The sequence below is a fragment of the Takifugu flavidus genome, unplaced genomic scaffold (genome assembly GCF_003711565.1).
Source record: "Takifugu flavidus isolate HTHZ2018 unplaced genomic scaffold, ASM371156v2 ctg697, whole genome shotgun sequence".
Taxonomy (NCBI): Eukaryota; Metazoa; Chordata; class Actinopteri; order Tetraodontiformes; family Tetraodontidae; genus Takifugu; species Takifugu flavidus.
In genome coordinates, this window is record NW_026622308.1 from 1 (window position 1) to 10,114 (window position 10,114).

Here is a 10,114-nt window from a genome sequence, read left to right on the forward strand (position 1 = left end):
TTCCGGGACCAGGAGCAGAAAATCCATTAGCTAGTCCAGCACCATTTCTGAAGTATAAGCCTTATTTTGATCAACTAAAAGCGACTCTCTCAGTTTTCTCCCAACAGGTCACTTCTACAATTACATCTAGTGAGGACCCAGGAAGTCCACACACAGCTGAGTGGGTCCTCCTGAGAGTCATCAAGAGAAAGTGGTCGGAGCCCAGGTGGACTGGGCCCTTTGAAGTTACAGAGCGGACCTCTCATGCTGTCCGCCTGAAAGGAAAAGGTGATACCTGGTATCACTGGAATCAGTGTACCCCAGCAGATAATCCACAGAGAACGCTTGGACAGATCCGGGAACATCTAAAGGAGACGGCACAATGATTAGGATTCTATTTCTGTGCGCGTTGTGGGCAGGATCTCAAGGCAATGTGGGAGACATCTGCCTGGGTTACACAGGGGTGATTCTTGAGTATATCAAAGGGAGTGATACAACATTTCAGTTTGACCTATGTGAAGTCATAGGTGGCTGTGGGAATCCTGCAAGTTGGAGGAACACGGATGTTTATTTATGCATGTACAGAAATGTCCATCAAATTTGTCAAAATGGGTATGGGGGACGTTTTGGGGAAATGTGTCCTGGTTGGGGTTATGTTAATTGGTGGACAGGGCAGGCCTGGAGCCCTTCTCCTCCACATGGTTGGTCAAAAGGTAACTGGGAGAAAATTACATTCACTAGAGGACTTTTAGCAGGGCGGAGCCATGAGGGGTTGAATCCTTTATTATTTTCTATTAAGAGTATGGATTATTTTCCCGAAATAATGAATAGGAAAGGAGATGAGAGGTTATTCATAGCGCTAGGTGTACATGTTGGAGGTCAAGGGAGCGAGGGGGGGGGGGCGAGAGAGAGAGAGCGCGAGAGCGAACAGGAGAGAGTCCCGCAAACGGGACGGAGCCAAAGCAGCAGTGGGTCCAGTACGCGAGGTAGTCCGTGCTGACTGTTTGGTGGCGCCACCACTCCGTGAAGGGTTCCCGCTGGGGCAACGCGACCCACCGACGCCAGCCGGCAGTCAACTGCAACAAGGACAGCGCCATTAACCTTTATCGACCGAGTGCGGGGAAGTCAGTGACGCGCATTGCTGCGCCTTACCTGCCCAGGGTAAACTAGCGCGCGTGCCCTCACGGCAAAGCGCTCTAGGTGGAAGGATGGCAGGAGGAAGCACCAACCTTCTTGGCGCTGCCAAACAGCATGCTCGCGCTGTGAAACAGTTTGTTGGTCGAACCGCCCAGATAAGCCGCAACCCCGCCGTACCGTCGAAGGGGGAAAAACAACTAAAGTCAGCTGGAGGCAGTGCCTTATATAAACCTTTTCTCCCCACCCACCAATTAAGGCACTACCTCCATAGGACACCTGTTCGGAGGGCAGGCCACGCCCTGCCACACATGGAAATTTTCTGATTCATTTTTAGGTGCACAATTTGATAATATATATAAATATGCCTCGAACCCCTGGCATCAAGTAACATGACCCTTTACTGTGTCAAAGAGTCACCAGACATTTTGTTTAAAATTGCTAAGATTACACCAATAGGATGTACACTTCCTACACTGACTTCAACATCCCCACACTCAAAATATTTTTTGGTGCCTTAATATCCACATTGATAAATGTGTACAGTCTATCTTTCACAATCTCTTTGACTGTATAGTTTAAGGTATTAATCCCATCTTTATCCATGGTCTCACGAGTGTGGAACAGTTTATCAGGATTCTTTGGATTAACCTCATTGTTTTTGTCTCTCTGATGTTTGATCATTTTGTACTTTCCTGTCATGTGATCAGGTCGATTAATGGACATGCTGTGGAAGATGATCCGCTTATACATGTCATCATCCTCACCCCCCCCAGCCCCAGTAAGTGTTTGAGTAGCCGTTAACAGTCAAGAACTGTTGCTTGGAAAAGGAAGAAACGCCACCAAAGATCGTGTTATAAGGCAGCTGGAAGTTGAACTTGTCAATAGTGACAGACAAGTGTCGGGGGGATTCGAAGCATCTGTACAAGTTCCGATCATCCATAGGGACCAGATCTACGTCGGAGAAGACAAAACACTCGTAATCGTAGTCCTTCAGCGCCTCAGCAAAGCCTACATTCATCAGTTTAGCCCAGTTAAATACTCCCTCTCCATCCTGGTTGATGACATAGATGCCATAGTCCAGCTGTTGCCGCACTAGCATGGGATGGAGGTAAAACAGCAGGTGCTTCAGGTGCTCATGCCGATTCCGATAGGGGATAATGATCGCCACCTAAGCAGATACAGATACAGATCTGTCTATAAACAATTGCTTATTTAGATTATCCATACACACACCTATTCAAATACATTGGTGTGCACATATAAAGAGAAAATACAATTCAGTCTTCACCTTTTAGCACCATAAAACATAATGAGGTCATTGTTTTAAGAGAGTTCTTTCCTTACCTTGTGTTTGGAGACACAGTCAGCTGGCTTGTGTCTTCCTCCGTCCTGAAGAGGAGTGCTTATTTTTCTTCTGACTTCATTCCAAGTCCAGGAATGACTAAAGTCCACCGAGAAAGGTCCAATAAGGTTTTGAGGGTGGTCAGGGCAGGGGTCCAGGGTGTCCATGGGAGCTGGTTCTTCTGCCTGTTGACCAGCATTTAAGACATAACTCTGTTTCTCCAGCAGCTTGTCCAAGCCTTTTTTAATAATGTTGGAAAATGAATTGGTGGCATTGGTTTCCCAAGAAATCAGCCTGAGGTAAATAAATTAAATGGCTACTATTGTAGTAGAATAGCAGCACAACCACAGTCACCACACTGAGTAAAGCACATAGGATCAAGATTTGACTGAAAGTTTTCAGCATTGTTGTCAGCTGAGTGGCTGAGTGTTTAGCGCCCCACAGGAATCACCTCCCCTCGGTTACAAAGGAGAAAAAGCAGACGAACAAGTTTTGCATTAGCAAGCAGCCTCCTCATACCTGTATTTTTTTTTTAATGTTCTGCTGTGTTCTGCTCTAGCGTAACCAATAGTGGCAAAGGTGAAGAGCCTGGATACATGTTTAGAAAGTAGGCTTAGAAGGCAGCTTCCTATCAGGGAGAAATTAATCACAACCCATTTTCACTTTAATTGCCTCTAATTATCTGCTAATATTTGCCGCTTCATTACCTGTCTCAGTAAACAATAAAAATCAGCCCAACAGTCTGGTTGAATGTGATTGTGTTGGAAGCAAACACAGTGGTCCAATGCATTTTCACTTTGTTACACTGAAACCTGTCCACACCCTGCACCCTGGAGCAAACTGTTGAGGTTTTTCCAGTGTCTGTTGCACTATTGGAAGACATACAGAAACTCACCCTCACCCCAAGCTCACCCTGTTTTAAGTTTGTGCATTTCACAATTGAAACCCAACAGAAAAACTAGTTCTTACCATTAAAAGCAGCTTACCTTAAACATACCAGCCACTAGTCCTGTGGATTGGGTGGCAGTGAAGCAATGATTGCATGAAACAAATAACATTTAATGAGGAGGTTTTATTTGAAACCCAGGTGAGACATGAACCCCACTCAGAAGCAGCACACTGTACATATGAGAAAGTCCACCTGGATTGTCGCGGATTCAATCAATAGATATTCCAGTGCCTATTGGTTTGAAACCTTCTATTTTGCAAATATACATTGATTATATCTGACAGAAAAGCGCAAAGCAAACAGGAGTGGTCTGTACAGGTGTTCACACCCACAACCTTTTCTATGGAGAGGTGAGAGGGGAAGCACCAACAAGAACCCATTGCTGTGGTCACGACACTAACATTAGCCATTCATCTAAAAGTGTCAGAAGCATTGCTCAATAGGCTCATTACCCCAGGTACGATATACATAAGCCAGTGGTGGGATGTGCTTTTTGGCTTTCAACACATCCCCAAAGCACAAGTTACGATTGACTAAAATTCAGAAGCAGAACCCAGGAATACAGACAGGACACGTGATCCCATGGGAAAAAGAGCTTTCACAACTGTATGCTGGGAACACGCTTTGCAGGTGCGGCTCAAACGTGCAGAAGTTAATCGTGTGTGAATCGTGCAAAGGAACAGAGCTCTTCGGTGGAGGGAGCCGTGGAGACCTCAGGAGGAAACATTCGACATTTTTTCCATTTTGTTTTTATTTAAGCAGAGGATTAAAATGTATGATGCATTTTTCCATGCTCAGTCACATCCAATTAATATGTACAAAAAAAACCCCACTTTCTATTGACTCCCATATGTGTGATAGTGCCTCTCATGTTCAGCAAAGTAAACTGCAACCTCAATCCGAAGTCTTTCCCTGGAACGCCAACAATGGTCAGAATTCCAGCTCATGTTGTTGCTGGCAATTATAATTGCCTCTTTCGCCTTTATTGTTATGGTGCCTTAATATCCACATTGATAAATGTGTACATTCTATCTTTCACAATGTCTTTTACTGTATAGTTTAAGGTATTAATCCCATCTTTATCCATAGTCTCACGAGTGTGGGACAGTTTGTCCAGCCTCTCTGGATTGTTAGCATTGTGATCATCTCTATCATGTGTGATCATTTTGTACTTTCCTGTCATGTGATCAGGTCGATTAATGGACATGCCGTGGAAGATGATCCGCTTATACATGTCATCGTCCTCACCCCCCCAGCCCCAGTAAGTGTTTGAGTAGCCGTTAACAGTCAAGAACTGTTGCTTGGAAAAGGAAGAAACGCCACCAAAGATCGTGTTATAAGGCAGCTGGAAGTTGAACTTGTCAATAGCGACAGACAAGTGTCGGGGGGATTCGAAGCATCTGTACAAGTTCCGATCATCCATAGGGACCAGATCTACGTCGGAGAAGACAAAACACTCGTAATCGTAGTCCTTCAGCGCCTCAGCAAAGCCTACATTCATCAGTTTAGCCCGGTTAAATACTCCCTCTCCATCCTGGTTGATGACATAGATGCCATAGTCCAGCTGTTGCCGCACTAGCATGGGATGGAGGTAAAACAGCAGGTGCTTCAGGTGCTCATGCCGATTCCGATAGGGGATAATGACTGCCACCTAAGCAGATAAAATAAGCCTGATTTAAATACAAAGAATAATTTCCCCTTTAGTCTTAATAAAAAAAACAACAAGTCTAAAAAAATGGCTTTCAGGATTTGCTAACATGTTTGTGGAACCTATTGTGGCATACAATCAATCAATCTTTATTTATATAGCGTCTGTTTCTAGGCGCTTTACAGAATCGCAGGGCCTGACCCCAAACAAGCGACAGTGGCAAGGAAAAACTCCCCTTTAACAGGAAGAAACATTGAGCAGGACCAGGCTCATGTAGGGGGACCCTCCTGCTGATGGCTGAATGGGTAGAGAGGGAAGAGAAGGGGGGAGGACAGGTAAAGGAGAGAATAGGTAAAGCATAATATAGCATAATACATTATATTAGCATAATTACAGTTTGTTGTAACATATATAATGAATAAATGTTTGTGTGTAATGAAGGTAGATATAATACAAGCATACAAGCAGTCTGAACTACACCAAGAATGGTCATATGGGGTGTCTGTCAAAGCTATCCATGATGATGTCCAAAATTAATACAGAAATCATATTTAAACAAGAGACAAAAAAAGCCCAATAATGTCCTCATTTGTTGAAAACATCTCAGGATACAAGATGCCTTTTCAGTAGGTTCCTCCCTAATTTTCTCACTCACTCCAGAATTTTTGAGTGGCACCTGCAAAAGCCTATTTTTTGTAATAAGGTATGACAATCACCTAGTTGACAGATGGTGTAACAGTTAGCAAACAGTTGACAGATGGCGTAACACCAATACAAATTACAAAAAGCGGGTGGGGGGGCTGAACAGCAGTGGAAGACAAACATAGAATGAACACTTCTAGCATTGTTCAAATTCTTTCTTCATTGAAACCTGCCTAAAGCACCTTCAGTGTTATTTCAGAATTTAGACTTTCCATGGTAGCAATTTAAAATGAAAATACTGAAGATTAAAAATAAATACATTAATTAAAAAATAAATACAATTTTAAAAATTATATATATATAAATACTGTATAACTGTATGTACACACACACACACACACACACACATATATATATATGTATTTTCATCTTCTGTTTAGAGTAAGTCAAGGAATGTGTGCATCACGGTTTAGCTTTTTTAAACATCACTAATTGTTTTAATATGGTATCTTATTTTAAAAAACACATTTGTATAGCAGTGTCTCGTAATGATAAAGCCGTCAATGCCCGTTCTCAGGCTAATGGACTTTAATAAATGTACTGTTTTGCACTTTTGCAGCTGGATTCATTTGATCAGTTCTACTTAATGTTTCTTCTTTAACTCTAATGAGGTTAGAGCTTTGTGGGAGTTCTTTTCTTACCTTGTGCTTGGAGACACAGTCACCTGGCTTGTGTCTTCCTCCGTCTCGAAGAGAAGCACTGATTTTTCTTCTGACTTCATTCCAACTCCGGTTATGACTAAACTCCACCGAGAAAGGTCCAATAAGGTTCGGAGGATCGTCGGAGCAAGGTTTCAAACTGTTGTTGTTGCTTTCTTCTTTAAAAATTAGTGCCTCTCCCTCCAACAGCTCATCCAAATGCTTTTTTAAAGCCTGGGAAATGGACACTGGCATTTCCCATAACATCTTTTGGAGATAAATAATTTAAACTGATGCTTTGGCTGTAAAGCACAAACACAATTCCAGCCATCACAGTCACTAAAGCAGACAAAACTATAAAAACACTAAAATATTTCTGCATTGTTGACAACTCACAGTGTTGCACACTGAGACAAAAAGGTTTCACCTTCTATGGATAAAGGCAACAGAGGCAGAAAAACCGGTTTGTCAACCTGGTGAGCGCCCGCTATTGGCTTCCACATTCTGTGGTCAGGTATTAACCACTATATTTTTTTCCAGCTCAAAGGATGACTCCCATGTCTGTATGGTCTGTTACAGCTGTTGCATTAGTCCAGCTTATCACCTTTTATGTATCATCATAATTCTATTAAAAAAAACAAAAACAAAAAACAATTTCCTTGGAATTACATCAATTAATTCCATTTTCCTTTAGGTTTGGTCAAAGTTCATTTGATCAATGTCATTTCAGTTAAACAAGTTTAGTGAAGTGCTTTATTGGTTCAATTTACCTTCATAAACAAAGGCATGGCAGCAAATCATACCACCTAGCTCAAAGATAAAAAGAGAGAGCAATGTCCAACTTATCACTGGATCAACTATACTATCAGATGCAACCATGAATGCAGATGCATTCACTTGTGTTCGGGGTAGAATTTCAACCAGTACCCATTACACATGTGTTTTGTCATGTATGTTTTTTGTTGAGCTAAGTTAAAGCTTTCTTTCCTTGCATGTTTTTGGTGCACACATTTAGTATAGTGGCAGTTGTGTAAATAAAGACATATTTGGCACTATTGAAACCACAATTCCCAGGTCTACTTGAAGGAACTTAAAGGTTGGATTCCAGCACAGGGAAATAGTAAAAACTACAGTAAATACCAGGGAAGACCTACACAGCCACAGACAGCATGGACGTAATATTTACATGAATTCAGGGAAATTAGCAATACAGACTCTAAGTGTAGCATTGAGGCAACAGTACAGCAAAACCCAAAACAATAAAAAAAAGACAGAAGCTGATTCTGACAGGAATAAAACTCAAAACCTTTTTGCCAAGAGGTAGCTAAACAATTGCACCCTATAATGGATTTTAGTTTATTCTCAAGTTTGAAGTTTGAAGTTTTTTGTCTTTAGAGCCCCGAATCACAAACATTGTTACCTCGGAGGTCTCTACAAGCTGCACAGCTGTGACATCCTCTCTCCTTAGACCTTCTAACTCGGGACAAACTTGAAACCCTGATGAAAGGACCTGTATCAACTGAAAAACATGCAAAAGGAAAAGGAAGAGAAAAGAACACTCATGTGGTTTTAATATCTTGATAGCTGGTGAAATTTTCAAACATCAAGATTTTACATCAACGCTTAGGTTGTTGAGAGGGTTTTTAATTAATTTTGCAATGTCTAAACCATGAGAAAGCTTTTCAAATGTATGGAAGCTGTTGAGGCCTAAGGGGAAGAAGTAAAAGATAAAATAGTTTAAAAAATTAAGGTTTAGTGAGAGTGAGGAACAGTCCAATTTGGCTTCTTTGCAGTGCACAAAGGATGGCACCAAAAAGAGGCCACATTTATTTCTCAAGAGAAACAGAACTAAAAAATTAAAAAGAAGTGATCCTAAATCTTTATAGTTAGTAGACTGTGGAATATTTGCAGTTCTCTTTTACTCTATCAGTCACATCTGATTCTAGTTTCGTGAGAATGTCCCTTTCTGTTGCCATCAGCAGGAAGTCCTCAAAATGTTCCACTCCCATTCTGCTCCTTAGATGAATCCTAATGAACTTCAGTTTTAAGCAAATTTCTATTATATGAAATGATGACATAACCCTGCACTTTGGATAGTGGCATTAAGATATTCATAGAATTTACAATATCTTTCCTGTGTTTGCCTGCACAAGATGGTAATTAGTTTGTCGGCTAAGAAGCAGAAACTGTTGAAGGACACTTTCTATTGACTCCCATATTACAGAGCTGTGCTCTGTAAATATGAAGTGGAACAAACATTACAGTACAAATAGAAATTATTACGGCAGTATCTCATATGTTCACCAAAGTAAACCACAACCCCAACCTGAAGTCTTTTCCAGGAACACCAACAATGGTCAGAATACCAGCTCACTGTTTTTTGTTTGAACTGCAGGTAGCACTCAGTGGTGCTCGTTTGCTTTATTATTTTAGTGCCTTATTAATTCAAGATTCAAGATTCAAGAGTACTTTATTGATCCCTTTAGGGGGTGTCCACCAGGGAAATTAGCATCTCCAAAGAAACGTACAGCACTGTACAAAATTTCCCACCACCATTACACCCCATTAAACCTATTAAAGATAATAAAAATATAATAAAATAAGAAATAAAATAGAATAAATTAAAAATAGAATATGAATATAAATATAAAACTATAAAAATGTTCCAGTTCTCCTGTTGGCCCTCCTCCCCCCCTGTGAGGAGTTGAACAGCCTGATGGCTCGGGGGATGAATGAGTTCCCCAGTCTGTTGGTCCTGAACTTGGGGAGGCGCAGCCTCTGCTGATCAGGCTTCTCTGGCTGTGGATGACAGTGTGCAGAGGGTGGCGGACATTGTCCATGATGCTCCGCAGCTTGTCAATAGTTCTCCTCTCTGCCACTGTCCAATTGTGTCGAACAAGATTCAAAGCTTCAAGACTTCAGTGATGGTGACATCTGGTGGACAACTGAAGCCATAGCAACCTCTAAAGAGCACGACTGAAGTACTGGCACTGTTTCAATCCAATGACATCAATAAAAGTTCATTGTGTGGTCATCCAGGTGTTTTGTTCATTCATACCAAATAATGATTATATCATCTTTACAATAAAATATGCAGATGCTCTCCCTCTCTTTCTAAAACACATTCAAGATTAACCCAAAGAATAAAGGCAAATTATATTTAAAAAAAATAATATTTAGGGTTCAGTGTTGGTTAAGGGTTTATTGAACATTTTATTTAAAAACTGTACTGAAAGTCCCCAACAGGATTAGAGATCCTCCCTACTTTGCAAATGATCATGGTGTTTGAATTCAGAAACATTGTTTTTGTGTGTGTGAAGTGTTTTTAAGGAAAACCTTTAAAGATAATGGTTTGTCATTTGGGGACTTGTATGTTTGATTTGGAATGATTATTCACAGAAGCAGACAAGTTATTTGTCCTCACAAGTTTTTATTGAGAAATATCATTTTTTTTCTACTGTTGCAGGCTTCAGTCTGCTCCTCTTCTGGCCGACCAGCTCCCCAGCTTTGGAAAATATCCTTTCACAGGGAACAGATGATCCTGGGATGCACAGATACTTGCATGCAAGTTTCCACAGCATAGGATATAAAGTCTTGCCACCCAGTACTTCAAGGGATCCTCAGCTCTTGTTCTTTCAAATATCTATGACACAGACAGGAAGACAATGAATGACTCAATAAAAAAAAATAAAAAAACCTGATGTTTCAACAGTAATCAA

General features: G+C 41.1%; 1 protein-coding gene and 1 pseudogene across 1 annotated transcript; both read right to left on the reverse strand.

Annotated features, from left to right (window-relative positions):
• Positions 1–1,113: 1,113 nt before the first annotated feature.
• LOC130521100 (beta-1,4-galactosyltransferase 1-like) lies at positions 1,114–3,650 on the reverse strand (annotated as a pseudogene).
• Positions 3,651–4,137: 487 nt separating this feature from the next.
• Positions 4,138–6,650, reverse strand: LOC130521101 (beta-1,4-galactosyltransferase 1-like). The gene is made up of 2 exons (XM_057024749.1): positions 6,399–6,650; positions 4,138–5,058 (listed from the first exon to the last, which is right to left on the reverse strand). Exons 1-2 carry the CDS (start codon positions 6,648–6,650, stop codon positions 4,396–4,398), a joined length of 915 nt encoding a protein of 304 aa, XP_056880729.1. The 3' UTR covers positions 4,138–4,395.
• Between the last annotated feature and the right edge of the window lie 3,464 nt (positions 6,651–10,114).

What these genes read in the sequence shown, in the direction of transcription:
- LOC130521101 (XM_057024749.1), bottom strand. Translation starts at nt 6,650, where the DNA reads ATGCCAGTGTCCATTTCCCAGGCTTTAAAAAAGCATTTGGATGAGCTG. An exon ending in ACTGTGTCTCCAAGCACAAG is followed by an intron (nt 5,059 to 6,398) that starts GTAAGAAAAGAA and finishes TTATCTGCTTAG; the next exon opens with GTGGCAGTCATTATCCCCTA.